Source organism: Zootoca vivipara, chromosome 6, assembly GCF_965207765.1.
Source record: "Zootoca vivipara chromosome 6, rZooViv2.hap1.1, whole genome shotgun sequence".
In the NCBI taxonomy this organism is placed as follows: Eukaryota; Metazoa; Chordata; class Lepidosauria; order Squamata; family Lacertidae; genus Zootoca; species Zootoca vivipara.
Window position 1 is genome coordinate 1,066,613 of NC_142589.1, and position 19,035 is coordinate 1,085,647.

The window sequence follows — 19,035 nt, forward strand, 5'->3', positions numbered from 1 at the left end:
TAGGTGAGTGGTCTTGTCCCTTCCAAAATGCCCCGCCGTTGGGTTGTCGTGCATCTGTTTGAGGACCGTACGTCTGAGCTGGGTGGTGGGCAGGTACAGTGCCCCCTTGTAGAAAAGCAGCCCTCTGCGTTCTGCAAAGTCTTTTGCCTGCTCCCTCCCCCCTCTCAGTTCTCTGAAGATGCGGTTGGCAAAGTCATCCGCTGCCGTCAGTGCTGTGAGTTCTGCCTCGCTCACCACTGCTGCTCCGCAGGACCATGCCGACGGGGGGAAAATGTGCCTTGGGGCTGGTGGCTCCTCCTCCTCCATGTACTCTGGCTTGCGGGAGAGGGCATCCGCCCTGACGTTCTGCTCTCCCGGGATGTAGTGTATGGAGAAGTTGAAGTTCGAGAAGAACTCTGCCCACCGTATCTGCCGCTGGTTGAGCACCCTGGCAGTTCTCCAGAACTCCAGGTTCTTGTGGTCTGTGCACACCTGGATGGGGTGCTTGGCGCCCACCAGGAAGTGTCTCCAATGTTTGAACGCAGCGTGGATCGCAAGAAGTTCTTTGTCAAACACGGTGTAGTTGCGCTCGGGCTGTGTCAACTTCCTGGAGAAGAAGGCACAGGGTCTCCACTCCCTGTTGGCGTCCAGTTGCAACAAAATGGCGCCCACAGCTTTCTCAGAAGCATCTGTCTCAATGCGTAGGGGCGCGTCCTGGACCACGTGGAACAGGTTCTGGTCCGAGGCGAACACCCTCTTGAGGCTTTCGAACGCTGCTTGCGCCTCTGGTGTCCACCTGAACTTCTGCTTGCCTCTCAGGCAGTCAGTGATGGGAGCCGTAACGCGAGAGAAGTTCTTGATGAACTTCCTGTAGAAGTTGGCGAAGCCTAGTAGGCGTTGGGCATCTTTGCGCGTCCTGGGGCTGTGCCAGTCCAGGATGGCCTGCACCTTGTCCTTGTCCATCGCCAGCCCCTTGTCTGACAGCTTGTAGCCCAGGAAGTCCACCTCCTTGGTGTGAAACTTGCACTTCTCCAGCTTCACATACAGGTGGTTCTCCTTCAGGCGCTGCAACACTTCCCTGACATCTTTCACATGCTGCACTGGGTCATTGGAATAGATAAGGATGTCATCCAGAAAGACCAGGCAGTTCTTGAAGAGGAGGGACCCCAGGACGTGGTGCATGAAGGCCTGGAAGCAGGCTGAGCCCCCTTGCAACCCGAAGGGCATCACCAGATATTCAAAAGAGCCCAGAGGCGTGAACATCGTGGTCTTCCATTCATCGCCTTCCCGGATCCTGATCAAGTTGTACGCCCCCCTCAGGTCTAGCTTGGTGAAAATCTTGCCCCTGCGTGCTGCTGTCAGGAGATCATCCACTCTGGGCATGGGGAAAGCCACTGGCTCTGTCACCGAATTCAGCCGTCTAAAATCCACCACCAGGCGGCGCTGTTGCGTGTCTTTCTTGTCCACCCAGAAGACCGGGCTGCCCCCTGCTGCCTTGCTTTCTCTGATGAACCCCCGCTTGAGATTCTTGTCGATGAAAGCGCGCAGATCCTCCAGTTCCTGGTCTGACATGGCGTACAGCTTGGCTGGGGGTATAGTTGCCCCTGGCACCAGGTTGATCTGGCAGTCAAAAGGCCTGTGTGGGGGTAGGTGGTCGGACTCCGCTTCGCTGAAGACCTCCTGCAGGTCCCAGTACGGCTTGGGTATCGCCTCACCCCCTTTGACGTGCATGGTGGCCACCGTGGCTATCGGAGGCCCCTCCCCTGGTTGGTGCTGCATGCAATGTTCCAGGCAAAAGTCCGATCCAAAAGTGATGCATCTCTGGTGCCAACTGATGGAGGGGTCGTGGCGCGCCAGCCAGCTCATGCCCAAGACGATGGGGGGGTCTGAGATGGTGGTGACGTTGAATGCCAGTGTCTCTGAGTGCCTTCCCACCGTCATTCTCATGGGGGGGGTTTGATGAGTGATGGCCCCCCCCAGCAGCTCTCTGCCGTCAATGGTTGCCACGTGAAGGGGAAAATCCAGCTGCAGAAGCTGGATCTGGTGCTCTTCTGCAAAGTTTCTCGAGAAGAAGTTCGCTGAGGCACCACTGTCAATTAAGGCAAGGACTGTCAGGGGATAGCCATTTGGGAGCGTTAGCGTGACTTCTAGAACCACTCCTGCTCTGGGAGGGGTGGGCTGGCTCTGCTCCTCTCTGTGCGGGTGGGTGGGCTGGGGCTGTTGTCTGCTGACTGTGCCTGGCTGCTGCCCCTTGTCTCCTGCAGCCAGGCTTTCCCGTTTCCCTGCTGTGGTGCTGCGTCAGTGGGGGAGGGCACCACCGTTCCCGCCCTTCCTTGCCACTCCCTGCGATGTGGGCAGTCTCTGACGAGATGCTGGGGGGAGTTGCAGAGAAAGCAATTCCCGCCCTTTCCCTCCTTGCGTCTTGGCGCCGCTGGGGTTTGAAAAGCCCGCGCGCGCGCGCTATCAATCTGCATGGGTTCCTGGTCCTGGCTGGCCCCAGGCGTGGCTTGAAAGGGTTGTTGGGGGAGTGGTTTCTCCTGCGACCGTGGGAACCAAGCCCGCTTTGCGCGCGTTGCTTGTTTGTCGCTCCACCGGGATTCCTGTCTCACCCCCACCGCCAGAGCCGCTTTGCTCAGCTGATCCATATCACTGGGCTTTGGACCTCTCGAGAGCTCATCCTTCACCTCCTCATGCAACCCCAAGTAGAACGCCGCTTGCATTGGGGGGGACCCCAGTTCCCACCCCAATCTGTGCACCAGCATGGTGAATTTCGCCCAATACGCGCGAACTGTCATATTTCCTTGGCGTAAATTATGAAGTTCCTCCTTAGTCTGGTCCATATGACTATCGGACGAATACATCGTTTTCAAACCTTCTAGAAATAGTTTGACATTCTTCATGCAAGGATTCCTTGTTGCAATTAACGGTCTTAGCCACTCCCTGGCTGCCCCGGTAAGGTGCTCCACAATAAACGCTACTCTGTGCTCATCATCAGGGAACTCATCGTGGTGCAGCTCAAGAGCATACACAATCTCAGTCTCAAAGCCTTGAAATTCCTTCGGGTCTCCATTGAACTTGCTAACTAGGGTCCCAGCTCTCCTTCCTGGCAGCACTTGGACTTGGGGTGCCCCTCCCGCCTTGTTTTTCTCTGCATCCAGCTTGTTTTGGAGGTCTACCGCCACCGCCCTTAATTGCTGCTCTTTTTCCTGAAGCTCTCTCACCTGTTCCGCAAGTTGTAGCCGGTCGTCCTGGACCTTCTTAGTCTCCTCTTTAGCTGCCTTCAATTCTCCCTGCGCCTGCAGCGACAGCTGCTGCAGTTCTAGCTGGGCTTGCTCCGCGATCTGCCGCCACTTCTCCGCCTCTGACACGCTCATCCCGGCAACTCCAAAGTAGCCCAAAAATGATTAGGAGGTTGCTGTCACGGTGGCCGGAGTGGACTACTTCAGAGTAACGACGCCACGCAGCTCTGCATTTTATTCTTTTATTGGTGCTGCGTATTTACAGTGCTCAAGTCATTGCTATTTACACGGAGTGATGTGGTCAGTCGGTTTCAGAACCTCCTAATGGCTTTTGGCGCGTCTTTCTCCAACACAAAAGCTTTGGCAGACCCATCCTCTTGCCCCTCCTCTTCCTGCGTAATTCTGGAGTTGGGGGGATGGGTCTTCCCCCCTTGCTTGCCCCTTCCTGTCCCACCTGGGACCCTGGCTCCTCTACCTTGCCTGAGCCTCGGACACGACTTCCTGCTTCCCCACTGGAATCGGAACTCTCCCTGCTTTCCCCTTTGCTCGGGGACGGGCTTGAACTCAGGAGGGGAGGGACTTCGCGATATCCCCTGTCCCTCACAGTACCAATGGGTGAAAATGTTATTGGACACACCTTGATGTCAGCCAGATGCTGAATGGCTGGTTTCTCAGAAAATAATGCCAACCCTCCTTCCTGAAGCAGCTCCTGGTCCTGCTCTGGGATGCCAGTATCTGCCTGGATCTTGGCTTTCACACTCTGTAAGGTCTCGTCCTCTGCCAGAGGATACACGTGCACGGATCCTGTTACCATGTCTAGGATATGCACCAGCTGCAAAAGAAAAAACCCCACAAAGCAGGGAAACTGGAACCAGTACAAGACACATCCCAACTTGCTCCACTTAAATAATTTGTCCAGAAATAAAGGCCACCGATAGCAAAACCACCCTCTCGGACAGAGTAAAGGATAAGAGGCAGGGGTACATTTTGCTTCAGAGCAACTCAGATTCTGGGACTGTGCATAGGGAATTTTTTTGGCACAAACAAGCCGTTTCCCACCTGCATTCTGAGGTGGTGCATCCAGACGGAGCCCAGCACCATATATTGATCTACATGACTAGATTCTCTCCCTTTCTCTGCATCAGCCAGAAAACTAAATGTATCTTTGGACACAAAGTGGCTTATAGGAAAATTTCAAACCTACTTCAGCAAAGCTGTGAAACTGCCACTAACTGTTTTCACACTTATCTATATTTAAATATTTGTCATGCCTCTTTCCAAAGAAAATCTCTGATAAACGTATTGCACAGTAAAAACAAAAACAAACCTAATATTTGATACATTACTCTGTAATATAATATACTGAATACAGTAATGCAACTCTTTCAACAAATAAATTTTAAAAAGTTAATAAAAGCTTGTCAGTTTAGCTAATTGGTGGCACTGAGTAAATAAATTTTTCACTATATGCATACACATATAATTTATATGAGCAATTATATAATACACTATATACTATATCAAGCTCTCACCAAGTGACATAGATAATAATAGACCTTCAGGCGGAATTTGAAACACTGAATGGATACAGACAGAAATAGGCTTGAGGGAAAGGCAAGTGTAAAACGAGAAGCTTTTAGGGCCTTCCTGCATGCCACCACTGAATGAGCCAAATGTATATTAAGTGGAATAGAGTTCTGCATCTGCAAGGCCATGACCTTGTCTTGGGTGCTCACCAACCAGCCAAATGGATTTCACCATCAGACACACAAGAAGGACCTCAAGCATAGATTGTGATTATGGGATTTTATAGGAGTGGGAATTCTTTCAGTAATTCAGCTCTAAACCATTTATGGCCTTAAATGTTAACATCAGCTCTTCAAATTGAGCCTGCAGGTGCAGCAACAGAACTCCCGGGGCCCATTTTGCAGTTCTGTACCACAACTGCTCCTACTTAAATTATTCCCTCTTTTTTGCAATGTCACATCTAAAGGAAATAAAGCGAAATCTACAGATTCCCCCCCCCCAATTAATAACACTTACTTTTAAATTCAATATATCATCCAAAGCCTTGAAACAACCATTGGGACCATAGGTGGGGTCAGTGCCTCTCTGCCGCGCATGCCATTGCAGCATCAGCTGCAGCCATTTCTCCAGCCGCTCAGCCAAAACACTGAAGGAAAGCAGGAAAAAGAAAGCCCTGGAATGAAGAAAATGCTGAGTGGGGGGGGCAGGGGGATGATTCAAACATCTTTTCTGCAGAGAAGAGTCCTAAACGTTGTGTTTAAGAGACATAACGTATTCTGCAGACTTGCTATTCTCTCTCCATGGCTTCTATTCACTGTGCCCTTAACAACAGGATTGATCCCATGTGATTCCCCTCCCCAGTTCCCTCAAAGTACCTAGTAAGCTTTTTGGGGCAGGGATCCTTTCCCCCTACAAATGTTATTCAAAAAATGAAAGTATGCATTGATGGTGGTATATTTTAATTATAATTCTTGTTGGTTGCTGCATAAATTGCTGGGTGTGGGGTTTGGAGCAAGGAAAACCCAAGTTAAAACCTCTGATTAGCTACAAGACTCAGTGGGTGGCCTTGGACAAAACATTTACTCACCTAACTTGCCCCATAGGGAACAGAACCTCACTCTGAGCCACTTAGAGGAAGGGCTAGACTGAATTACAATAAATAAGCCAACTCTTTTTCCTATCCTATCTCCTCTCAGTCCCCTCTTTTTCAGGCTGAACATACCCAGCTCCTTCAACCATTCCTCATAGGGCTTGGTTTCCAGACCCTGGGTCATCTTGGTCACCTTCCTCTGCACATGTTCCAGCTTGTCAACATCCTTCTTAAATTGTGGTGCCCAGAATTGGACACAGTATTCCAAGTATAGTCAAGTGGGACTATTACTTCCCTTGATCTGGACACTAGACTTCTGTATAGAATAGCATTTGTCTTTATTGGCTCTAAATACATTCCTCAAGTCCCAGTTGACCAGTCATAAAATAAGCAGTGGAAGATTCTTAACAACAACTCATTTGCATAAATTGCTGCCAGTTCATAATTGTGATTTGGGAGTTGCAGAACCATATACAAGGAAAGTCCCAGCCAGCCTGCAAAATAGGCAACCAAGTTTTCCTTGAGGTGTCAGGTGTTCCTTACCAGTTCAGATTGTTGGGGTGTGGCAGCTTGCTAGAAAATTTCACTTCTCCCGACAAGTCTTCATAGACAACAATATCCAGCTCACTTTTCTGCCGGACTTTTGCATGCCTAAGAAGAAGCACACATTGGGCTGGTTCAGACTTTAGCTTACCCTTATTTATAACTGCACCAAGGCCTTTTGCTACAGCAGAGGAGCAATTTAGGAGCTTTTGATCCCATTTTAGATTAATCACAGCTTGCAGGGTCATCCAAACCCACACAAATTGGTTCACTGAAACATGACAACATCAAACCAGAGTTTATGAGGATGGCTTGCCTCAACCAGCCATACTAAACATTAACTAATTTGCCTGGAAGAAAAGGCAAAGCTGTGGGGAATCTAAAAAGGAAGCAGAAGCTTTCAAATTGCCCCTTGTGGCCACTCCAGAGGAAATGGGAGGGAGTGCAAGATCCCACAGCTCCCCAAGGCCCTTTCTGGCAACGCTAAGCCATACCTTGACCCCAGAAGTCCAAACAGTGGTGCCTTCCAGATTGCATCACTACAGGGCACTCTTATGTGGTGATGTGGAAGCTGCAGAATGCTGCAGCACAACTGTTTACAGGAATGAGGCCTTGTCAAAATAGTACAGCTCTGCTCAGAAGTCTGCACTGAGTGCCCATTTGCAGTTACTAGGCCAAGTTCAATGTGTCACTCTTAGAATATAAAGCCCTTAACAGCTTGGCACCCGTTTACTCGTGGGATTGCTTGACGCTTCATGTGCCCACCTGACTGCTCCGATCTGCAGAACTAGCACTGCTGCAGCTACCAAATAATATCCATTCCGCATTTGTAAGAAATCAGCATTTTAGTGTGGCAGCACTTAAGAGTCTGCCGCTCCCTGCCTACTGGCACCAGGCATGGGTCTCCACTGCACGCTTTCCAGCACCTGCTTCAAACATTAATTTAGGCAAGCCATCCAGACATGTAAAAGGTACATGTGTTTTAATCTGTTTTTTAGCTTACTGTTGATTTTCAGTAGTTCTGAATGTTTTCTAAATATCTATTTTTAATGGTCTTTTATTGACAATTGCGATGTTTTATTTTTGGGAAACCACATCGAGGTTTTGTTACAATCAAACATTAATGAAATAAATACATCTAAACACACTCACTGCCACACAGAGCAATTGTCTCTGAGGATTGTGTCTAAGAACTCGAGGAAGAGTTCTCTTCGCCTGAAGCCGATGGTGCTGTGCAGACCACCTGGCTTGGCACCTGCAACATAATGAACACCCTTCTCTCCAGCCTCTGGAGTAGATTTCCAGCTTAAAAAACAAATGACTGTTGGGAGTTTGTTTTGTTTTTAATCAGACACCATATTAGTGTACAATTATACATTTAAACCATGGGTGGGGACCAGTGGTCCTCCAGGTGCTGTTGAACTATAACTCCCCTCAGCCCCTGCCTCCAATGGCATCTGGAGGGCCACAGTTTAAATCAGAAGTCGCAAATGTAATAGTGAATAAAACAAGTATGTCAAGAAGAAAGAAGACATCCACCAGAGACAGGCAGGATAGCCAAACAGGTGAGGAAATCAGTAGCTGCTGCCAAGGCATGTTATTTGAAGGTGGAACCAGGCTCACCTCTCAGGTGCAAAATGTACCTCTTTTTATACACAGCTATAGAAATTATTAAGCTATTTCTTACAGATCACCCTGGTAGCCTTAACTCCTCCTCTCACCTCCCTGCCAAGAAAAATACTAACCATTGTATTCTCAGTTTTCAAGTGAAAAGGACATTTCCTAAGACCCTCACAAGAGAGCCAGAGTTACTCACCATTGCACTGGTTGCCAGGAGGGCAGAAAAGGTCGGAAGCCTGTGATGCACTCAAAGGCCAAGGTGCCAAAGCTCCAGTAATCCACAGTCACTGTGTATTTCTGCTGCTCCAGAAGTTCCGGGGCCTGAAACATTGAGAACCAGGAAAAGGCTAACAGTGCAATCCTTTACCTGTCTACTCAGAAGCAAACACCTTTGAGTCCAAACAAAATAAAAAAATTCCTTCAGTAGCACCTTAAAGACCAACTAAGTTTTTATTTTGGTATAAGCTTTCGTGTGCATGCACACTTCTTCAGATACCTTGGAGTCCAATGAGACTCACTCCTATTTGGAATGCAATCCTACACCCCACATGCTCCCAGCTTCCTAAAAAGGCAGAACTTGAGATATGTTCCCTTCCTTCTACTTCCCTAAGGCAGACTTTATTTAAAATAGCATTTTAAATAAATTTTAAAATAGCAATGGCCCGGGTTGAGGACTAAGGACAGGAAGGGATCCATGACACAATGTAAATCTGTTGTGGAATTCACTAACACAAGATGTGGCGATAGATAACGGTACTAGCTTGGGCAGATTTTTTTTGTAAAAAAACACAAAAAACCATATTCCTCTTATTATTATTTACATTTATATATCACCCTTCATCCAAGGATCACAGTATAAAAATAGGTTCAAGGTCTGTCCCTGGCTACTGGCCATGGGAGCGAAATGGAACTGCCATGTATAGACCTCTAAGGATCAGATCATGGGGACAAATAGTAGTGAAAGGCCATCACCTCCCTCATCCCACTTAGAAGTGTCCAGGTGGACCCTTGGTCGGACCCAGGAAAGCAACATTTTTGCGACTCATTTGAAATGCTTCTTCAGGATGCTGGCTTTGGCTTCCTGGTTCCTAACAGCACAGCTTCCCATCCATTTGTTGCCGCCTTAGTGTGCTGCCTCCAGTATGGCAAGCGTACCCAGGGAAAAGATTTTGAGCCTTTTGTAACGTTCCTTATTTCTGCCATAGTGCCTTGTTAGAAAGTCATATTCTCTGTGTCTTTTACTTGTTGCTGAAGTTAGCAATGTATTTTAGCTGTGTTTACAGTATGCCATCTGTTAGACGGAATGTTCTGCGCATCAAGGTCACAAGACCAGATAGGATGTTTAGACAGCAGAAGGTCAGGATGTTCTATTTGATGGCTTGATACGTAGGGGTTTTTTTGTTTAGCATTAGAAACCAACCACAGCTCTAAGGAAGTGCTTTATATGGGCATGCTATAGAAATGTTCTCGAAGCTACGAACATGAGTTTGACCAAGCTGCGGGAGGCAGTGGAAGACAGGAGTGCCTGGCGTGCTCTGGTCCATGGGGTCACGAAGAGTCGGACATGACTAAACGACTAAACAACAACAATAGAAATGCTAAGTTTTTCTTAGAAGAGGAAGAAGTAGTCTTATAAGGACATACAGAAGTTTATTGTGTCCATGCTTTATTGGTTTACATTTGTAATGCCAAATGTTGTCTGGAAAAGGTATATAAACCCAGAGCACTGATGCTGTGGGGCTGTTTTTTAGGAAGTATCCTCTGAGTCACTACTTGCTGTCAGCAAACAATAAATGACTTTACTTTTCTCTATTGTTTCCTTCAGCCTGGGAGTCCCATTCTGGGCTGCTACACCACTCCTCCTGCCTAATTGTGCCCTCCTTGCAAATCCTTACCAGATACTGCAATGTCCCAACGAAGGAAGTGCAAAGGCTGCCTTGATCCAGCTCTTTGGCATACCCCAAATCAATGATCTTGTGTATTAGCTGAGAGAAAGCAGAGAGGGCAGTTGTGGTAAACAGAACTAGAATCTGAGAGCTTTGGCAAAAAACAACACCCAAATGGCTGAAAAATATATAGGACAAGATCAGAGTTGGATGAGCTTGAACGGCTGCCCCTGATTTATGGTAGTTTAGTTCAGCTCTGGACCCGGCACAATATCCCACTCATCCTATCTCTGTGCTTGGAAGAATCGAGGATTGCTAAAGTATTGTAAGTAGTGTGATCAAGTCTGGAGAGGGTTCAAAAAAACCAGCCAGCCCTTAGAGCTGAAAGGAACTAAGCTCTACGGCCGACAACTTTCCCAAACAACCTGCCACAGCCCACCATATACCAAACCCCATGATTCACACCAGAGTGCCACAACCAAAGTGCAAAGGGATGTCTGCACATCAACGAATTCAAAGTGATTCGAGCAAGACCACCAGAACATGCTGCAGGAAAGCAACTCACATCACTACAAACCTCCAGCCAATTTAGTCTTTTCTTTTATAATTAAATATGCTAGATCAGTATCTTGGCCTAAGCACACCCAACCCCTATTCACCGAGTCTTCTCAAACGGCGCCTTTGGCAGGAGGGGTGCAACTCTGCCCAGCACCCTGCATTAGTGTTGACAGGTGGGGAAGCTTAACAGAAGAGCATCACCCACCCTCTCTTTTCCTTGTTGAAGGACAATGTTTTCTGGTTTCAGGTCTCTATGGATGATCCTGTTCTCGTGAAGGTATCTGAGAGCAGAGGCTGAGACGGAAGGCGGGTGGAGAAAGAGAGAGAAATGTATTGTCATCACCAAAATCTATCCATATTAATTAATCAATTAGTGCATTTTGTTGTTAACGCAGAAAAGCAGCACCAGCACTGTAAAGGCTCAGAGCCAGTGCCGGATTTACATATAAGCTAAACAAGCTATAGCTTAGGGCCCCACTCTCTTGGAGGCCCCCCAAAAAAATTAAAGGGAAAAAACAAACTTGGATGTACAATTCCAAAATATAAGATAAAAAACAAATAAAAGAAAACCTACGTACAGCAACAGTGGCAAATGGATTTAGATACCTATTAGGTCCATAAATTACCATATAGCATATATTCAACACAAAAAACAGCGACAATTTGTTGCTGACAAAGGACAGCTGGACATATAAAGGGCCCCATTACCTTCAGTAGTTTAGGGCCTCATCAAACCTAAATCCGGTCCTGCTCAGAGCACCAGAAGTGCAGCATCTGTCATTAGAAGCAGAGCAGCAGAGTTCGCTTGTAGCAGCAAGAACATACAAGCTGAAGTAGCCTAACAGCTGGGGCCATCCAGACCAGGTGCTAGAGCACATTTCTCCTGAGAATCTCTTTTGCCCTGTCCCGATTTCTAACTCCTACTCTTGCCAAGGGATAGATGAAAAAGCCCTTGGATGGATGAGAACATACTTTTTTTTAATAAGGACATATTCAAAAGATGAGATAGTACCCGAGACAAAAAATCTGATAGACATCTGCAACCACACCATCCAGGGGGCACCAAATCCTCATTGAAATGAGAAGTTCTTGCACACACCTGTTCATTTCAGCGCACTTGTTCCCTGCCAGGTGTGTGCATCTCACTATGCGGTCCTTAATTCCACTCAAAGCCCACTGTCTGAGGCTCCTTACCTCCACACAGGGCCACCTCTGGTCACTTACCAATGTCTGACAGCAATATAAGGATAGCTCTCTCCCGCAGCCCACAGCAGTTCTCAAGCTGATTCAGGTGCTGAAAGGTGTGACGAGAGGACATGAGAAAGGGCTCTGTCAAGCTTCCATATGTGGTTAAACAGTTTTTAAAAAAACTTAGACTGAGTTTTAGCACACACAAAAAACTTAAAACAAATCCTTATTTCCTGATTAATAGCCTTTGGACTATAATGTAACTTAAATAAGAAAACTATCTTCAGAAAGATTTTTCCTCCAAAAGCATTTTATTTTAAAAAATCTGATTTAATTTTTTTTAATCCATTTTTTAAATTTTTCTTCAAAAATTTATTGATTTTTATCCATCCTGATGGGGATTATACCTGAGACCTTGGGATTATCAGTACCACACTCTAGCCAACTGAGCTATCCTGAAGGCACAATATTTATACCACATCAGGGAGAAGAACACACTTTTCAAACTAGCTTTCCACAGAGAAATTGATATAGTGGAACTTTCACTCATGCTATCCTCCACCTGCATTCTTAAGTAATGTAAGTAGAATAATATAAATTTAGACATTTAGGATTTTAATGCAACAGATAACCTATTTGCCTTTTCCCCCATAAGAACATAAGAGCAGTCCCTTCTGGCATCTAGTCCAGCATCCTGTTTTCCCCAGTTTCTCTACCTCCTGCAGAAACCAACCACATACAGTGGTACCTCGGGTTACAAACGCTTTAGGTTACAGACTTCGCTAACCCATAAATAGTACCTCACGTTAAGAACTTTGCTTCAGGATGAGAACAGAAATTGTGCTCCGGCGGCGGCGCGGCAGCAGGAGGCCCCATTAGCTAAAGTGGTGCTTCAGGTTAAAAACAGTTTCAGGTTAAGAACGGACCTCCGGAACGAATTAAGTTCTTAACCAGAGGTACCACTGTATTTCTAGCAACCTTCTCTGGAGCAAGACGGCCACTGCAGCAGGAAGGTATTCAAGCAGAATTCGCAAAAAGTGTCCTGCTGGATCGGGCAGAAGGCCCATTGAGGCCAGCGTTCTGTTCTTCTGCGGCCACCAACCAAATGCCTCTAGGAAGCCTGCAAGCAGGACCTCAGTGCAACAGCAGCTCTTCCCTCCCCTCTTGTGATTCCCAGGAATGTTCAGGGGCCTTCTGCTTCCTACCTACAATGGAGGGAAAGTGGAAGTCTTGACCACCTGCCTCTCCACTATCTAGGCCTAAGCATAAAACAGCACCAACACTCAAGGGCTTTGGAACTAGCCTATCACTTGCAGCCTGCAGATACTTGTACCTTGTATGCAAGCTTAATAATATCTCTTAAATGAAAACTTCAGAAGAAACGACTAATGGGTGGCACATTATTTGAGAAGAATGAAGCTCCTCCCTCTGTGCCACAAACTCAGGCAAAGCCCTCACTATGGCTGGGAATACAAAGCAGCAGTTGGATTAAACCCAATCCATTTTCTCAGTCTCCCCCCTTTCCCCCAAAGCACAGGACAGCCCTCACTCACCCTCCTGAGATCTCCTCCCTGGCAGTACTCCATAGCCAGCAATGGCAAGTCATTCAGTGCAAGGTTTTGCATCCCTTCTGGGACGTCCCGGGCAGCCACCACATTGGGGTGGTTTAGCCTGAGGAAAAGAAAACACAGTAAGATCTCTGGCAGATCTGTCACTTTACCTTTAAGCCGTGGCTTTCTAACTTTCTGAGAAACACTTTCTACATTGGCCTGTCTTGCTATGCAATTCCTGAATGTCCACCATGAAACGGATTCTGGAGCATATTCTTCAGAACAGGTCATCCTGTTGGGCCCAACAATCCCCTCATGTGAATTGACAGTGTGCTCTAAAACATTCTCCTGGAGCTTCACGTTGCAGGAGGTGGGGTTGTTGTTTTTTAGCTTTTTAAAATCAATGTCCTAACCATTCTCATTGAGAAGACAAAAACATGAAATGAGATTCTGCATATTGAACTCTTTGGAGGAAGCATCGTGTTGAGCAGAGAGCCAATCTGTAACTCCATAGTGCGGCCAGTCCCTCCCACTGGGCCTGCTGTCACTGTCAGTCAGCTGATTGGTACTGACAGAAAACGTCCCTTGCCACTTTAAGGCTCCTGTGCTTCCCTTAACATCACATATGGCTTGGGCAGGTGAGCAGTTTGGGGGAAATGGCCTTGTGGACCAGACTGGGACCTGTGCAGGGCCTAATTTAGCCTGTGGACCAGAAGTTCCCCATCCTCACTTGGAAAATCAAAGCCTGGATTAATGCTGTGACACCTTCCTACTCTTGTGTTCTCAAGATGGGGCAAGCTAAAAGATAAACAAATAAACAGGATTAAAATCCTGGTGCTAAATGCATTTACTAGAAGGCAAAGTTCACTGCCCACGATATTTACATAAGCCACACATTTTCCAATACTACTCACCGTTTCATGATTTGTATTTCTAAGCACCATCTTTCTCTGTTGCGTGGGCTGAGCTCCTGACGACACTGTTTGATAGCAATTTCTTCCCCACTCTCCTGTTAAAAAGGGGGGAGTTTATTCATGTGAACCAAGTGCTCTGACCTTCAAACTCTCAGTAACCCTGACAGCGTTAGTACTGCTGCAGATGCTACTAAATTCCTATGTCATTCTTATATGAATCTGAGGAGAAAACCAAGTGCAGACTCTATCAGGATTATTTTACAAATGGCCCTTTTGTTGTGTATGGATAACATTTATTACTACACAGTAATATATCTGCCAATTGTTGGTCAATTTACTAACTTGACCGGTTTCAGAAGCTAGTGCTGGAGCAGTTATTGCAGAGATAATGAACAGAGCATGGACTCAGAGCAGTTAGGAAAGAGCCAACAGCACCGGACAGTGCTCAGCCGGGAGTTATTTGTGGTATGAGCATAGAGGTGCACCGCATCCTTGTGTGAATCTGTAAATGATGGGTGGTATGCTCCCTGTACGTATAATAATCTGACTGGGTTTCCCCAGCCACTCTGGGAGGCTTCCAACAGAAGAATAAAATAATTGATTAAAGATTAAAAGCCTCCCTAAACAGGGTTGCCTTCAGATGTCTTCTAAAAATCTGGTAGCTGTTTTTCTCTTTGAGATCTGATGGGAGGGCACCACCACCGAGAAGGCCCTCTGCCTGGTTCCCTGCAACTTGGCTTCTCGCAACGAGGGAACCGCCAGAAGGCCCTTGGCACTGGACCTCAGTGTCCGGGCAGAACGATGGGGGTGGAGACGCTCCTTCAGGTATACTGGACCGAGGCCATTTAGGGCTTTAAAGGTCAGCACCAACACTTTGAATTGTGTACTTTATTAAACCCCATGCATAGAAGCGACACCCATTATTATGTGTGACTAGCTGGCCCAGCCACACATTGCTGTGGGTTTTTGTGTTAAGTGGACCTTTTACTGTTAAATGGACCTTCAGAGTCTCCGTGGAGAGTCGTCTCTGGTTCAGAGTCCCCCTTCATTTTGTACACACTCATTCCCCCAAATACGCGTGTTCTGTGAAATTATGACCTGTTCCAACCCTGACTCCCCTACCCACGTGTGTTTTGTTAATTCTCCCCACCCCGTCCCGACACATTCATGCTACCCAAATGCTTTTTATATCATCCCAAATTGGATTACATGTGAATGTAATGAATAAGCCATTGTGGTGGATTGTGGTTGGAATGTGGGTGTTTTGTGTGGGTGTGGTGGGTTTGTTTTTGTTTTTTTGGAGGGGTGTCGTTTGAATGTCATGATTTTTGTGTGTGTTTTATGTTGTGTTGTGTTTGGGTAGTCCTCTGTTCAGTGGAGGTGAATTTGTTGGTGTTGGGGGTTGGTGGGGGTGGGTGGTGTTGAGTTTGGAGGGTTGGGGTTTTTTCCCCTTTGGGATTTGTGGGTCTGTTGATGATTGTAGGAAAGGAGTAGAGGTGAGCGTTTTTATTTGGTATGTTTAGAAGTTATGGGGGTTGGTTTTTTTGGTGAGTCAGTGTTACATAGATGTGGTTTGGGGTTCATTTGTTGGTGTTTTTTGTGTGGGGTGGGGGTGGGGAATTTGGTATGGTGTGGTGTTTTTAAATTTAGAGATTTTGATGGTTTGTTTTACTCGGGTGTTCTTATTTGTATTCCCGCTTGTTATCTCCCGCTTGGACTACTGCAATGCGCTCTACGTGGGGCTACCTTTGAAGGTGACCCGGAAACTGCAATAAATCCAGAATGCCGCAGCTAGACTGGTGACTGGGAGCAGCCGCCGGGACCACATAACACCGGTCCTGAGAGATCTGCACTGGCTCCCAGTACGTTTCCAAGCACAATTCAAAGTGTCGGCGTCTCCACCCCCATCATTCAGCCCAGACACTGAGATCCAGCACCGAGGGCCTTCTGGCGGTTCCCTCATTGCAAGAAGTGAGGTTACAGGGAACCAGACAGAGGGCCTTCTTGGTAGTGGCACCCACCCTGTGGAACGCCCTTCCATCAGATGTCAAGGCAATAATATTTTGTTGGAAGCTGCCCAGAGTGGCTGGGGAAACCCAGCCAGATGGGTGGGGCATAAATATTATTATTATTATTATTATTATTATTAGATGTGGTTTTTTGGGGTGGTGTGAGGTGGGGGTGGTGTTTGTTTTTTTGAGTGTTGGTTTTTTGTTTTTTTGTCCTTTGGGTTTCTGGTGGTGGTAGTTGGCCCTGTTGCAGGTTGTTGGGTTTTTTTTTGTTTTGTGTTGTTTTTTTCGGATTGAGGTTTAGGAGGAGATGGGGGAAGGCTGTGTAGGGGACGGGGTGGGTCTCGGGATGAATGTGTTTGTGGGGTTGGGGTGGTCTTTATTTTTTTGGCAGGGTCGGGGAGGACAGTGGGGATTGAGCTGCCTCATGAGGTGGTTGTGGTGTTGGTTGGGATTGGGATCCTTGGAGCGGGGGAATGTCGTTGGCTGTGTATTTTATTTTATTTTATAGCTTTGGTGAGGTCTTTATTATGGAGGAGAAGGTGGAGTTTGCGGGTCGTTTGTGGGTTCGGGTAGGACAGGGGGGGCTGAGGTGTATCGTGTGGTGTTTTTGCTGGTGGTGGGGATCAGGGCCCTTGAGGCGGTGGTAGCGTGGGGGGGAGGCGGAGTCTGGACTGGCTCTCTGGTTTTGTTTTTTGTTTTTGTGAGGCGGCGGGTTCGGGCTTATTGCGGCGGGGATGGAGGGTGTGGAGTTTCCTTTGGGGAAGTTTTTTGGGGGGTGGGGAAGGTGGAGTTTGCGAGCAGCCGTTTGAGGCTGCAACGTGAGGCACCAGTGGCGGGAGGCAGCGAGTGGCTGTACGTCGTTGGAGGCGGCGGTTTCAGGCGGCAGCTTAAAATGGCAAGCAGGCGTTTGAGGTGACGACTGTAAGTTGTTGCCTCGGGAGGTGTGCCCCAATGTCGGAGGGGCTTTGCAGGCGGCAGTGTGCGACCTGCCTTTCTATTGGATGCTGCTGGAGTCTTCAGAGCTTCTGGTGGTGATGTCTAATTTGTGCGACACTTTTTTTGTGTTTAATCATTATTTTAGGTTGTGAAAGGTGTGGGTTTTTTTTTGGGGGGGGGATTATGCCAGATCCCTCCCTGATGGGCATGGAACGTTGTGGCCAAATTTGTTACATTACGGTTCAGCGGTTACGGAGAAAGGCTGTGACCTCTGTGTGCGCAATGCCTACATTTTTATATTCAGTGATGCCTCGCAAGACGAAATTAATTCGTCCCACGAGTCGCGAAAATTTCGTCTTGCGAAGCGCGACGGAAACCAAGGAAACCAAAACAATTTTTTTTTAAAAAAAGGTTGTCTTGCGAAGCACAACCATAGAAAAATTTGTCTTGCGAGTCACCAAAAAAATTGCAACCCCCTTTCGTCTTGCGAGTTTTTCGCTGTGTGAGGCATTCGTCTTGCGAGGTACCACTGTGTATAGATGATTGGCTTTAGCATTGCATGCAGAATGTCCTGGGTTCAATCCCCAGCATCTCCAGACAGAGCTGGGAAAAAGAGGCTCTGGCCTCAAACCCTGAAGAGCAGCTGCCGCTCAACTGTACACAGAGCGAGGCAGACCCATACTCCAACCTGGTTTATGTACCCTCTATCTGCAGCCTGGTTTGTTTATATTAAAAAAATCCTATATGGAAATGCCTTGCAGGTAGAAATGTTGCCGTGTGAAAGATCTCCTACAAATCCAAGAGTTCACACAATCAGGATCCACGTGGCTGTTTTAGGTGAAAGGGGAATCTTGGATGTCTCGGCAGCCCAGGGCTTCCCTAAAAGCGCAAGTACAGTAGAGGCAAAGGGCATCTTCAAGTGCCAACTGCCCATTTCATCAGACCCATGACATAATTGTGGATTACACGCCACACATCGGGCGAAGTTGCCTCTTTTTAATATATATCTAGAGTTTACATTTTGATAAGATGCCAGGACCAGCTCCCTTAAAGAAACACAAACAAGCAGGAGGCGAAGCGGCCGGCGGAGCAAACTCTTCCTTTCCAGGGCAGCAAAGCCACTTTCTTCCGAGGGGCTGTTTCTCAAAGCGAAGCGAAGCCAAGGCTCCCGCTGCTCTCAAGGACCTGGACGCGGGTCCTGGAGGCCTCCGAGGGCTCCTCTGCTCTGCTCCGCGCGGGGCGCAGGTGGGGCCGGGCTCCCTCTCCCTCCCCCCCCCCGGCTCACCTGGTTCTGCCAGCGGAGGACGTTGCCGAAGCCTCCGGTGCCGAGGCGCTCGCGCATCTCCCAGGGTCCGCAGCTGCCCTGGGGCTGCAGGGGGGGCGCCATGGCGGGGCCTTGGCCTTCCTTCTCGTTCCCCGCAAGGAGGCTTCCGCGTTCGCCGAGAGAGGCGGGAGGAGGCCGACCAGGCCGGCGCTTAAAGGGGCCGCAGCCGCCGCCGCCTCAAAGCAGCAGCAGCAGGAGGAGGAGCCCAGGAACCCCGCCCCCTGGCTGGGCCAGCCTCCTCTTCCCCTCTGGGGCCGCGGCTGCCTAGTCTCTGCCCGGCGGACTAACTCAAGGCGTCCCCGGAGGAAGAGTCTGGACGGGGCTCATAGGGAGGGACCCCCCAGCCTAGGAAAGGAGGTCTTCATCTCAAGTCCTTATGGGCTACGTCATTGCAGTGCACGAGGAACTCAGGACAGTGGAAATAATAAACAAACAAACAAACAAATAAAACCAGTTAAATTGATAAAACAGGGGCGTAGCCAGGATCAAAACTAGGGGGGGGCAAGCCATGGTCGTTCAGGGGCGGGGCCAAGGCACGGAAGGGGAGGGGCCACGAAGTGGGCGGGGCTAAAGGGCCAGCGGGCCTGATGACATCGTGGCGGTGGCAGCAGCGGCCACCTTGTGCTTCTGGGGCTGGTAGCGTTGGCGGCTACCCTGCTTGGCTGGAGA

At 48.1% G+C, this 19,035-nt stretch overlaps 1 protein-coding gene across 3 annotated transcripts in view; it reads right to left on the bottom strand.

Annotated features, from left to right (window-relative positions):
* IKBKB (inhibitor of nuclear factor kappa B kinase subunit beta) overlaps nucleotides 1-18,616 on the bottom strand; it is a 36,842-nt gene extending 18,226 nt beyond the window's left edge. For 2 of the 3 annotated variants that reach the window (XM_035117149.3, XM_035117148.3), the window contains exons 1-10: nucleotides 18,328-18,559; nucleotides 14,095-14,189; nucleotides 13,184-13,301; nucleotides 11,667-11,736; nucleotides 10,648-10,736; nucleotides 9,894-9,983; nucleotides 8,195-8,319; nucleotides 6,379-6,486; nucleotides 5,262-5,391; nucleotides 3,856-4,050 (exon numbers count right to left, since the gene is read on the bottom strand). In XM_035117149.3, the coding sequence (XP_034973040.1) occupies nucleotides 3,856-4,050; nucleotides 5,262-5,391; nucleotides 6,379-6,486; nucleotides 8,195-8,319; nucleotides 9,894-9,983; nucleotides 10,648-10,736; nucleotides 11,667-11,736; nucleotides 13,184-13,301; nucleotides 14,095-14,189; nucleotides 18,328-18,429 (1,122 nt within the window). In that variant the 5' untranslated portion in view covers nucleotides 18,430-18,559. Of the gene's footprint in view, nucleotides 1-3,855; nucleotides 4,051-5,261; nucleotides 5,392-6,378; nucleotides 6,487-8,194; nucleotides 8,320-9,893; nucleotides 9,984-10,647; nucleotides 10,737-11,666; nucleotides 11,737-13,183; nucleotides 13,302-14,094; nucleotides 14,190-18,327 lie in introns of all 3 variants that reach the window. The other variant, XM_088671378.1, reaches the window with a different exon arrangement.
* Between the last annotated feature and the right edge of the window lie 419 nt (nucleotides 18,617-19,035).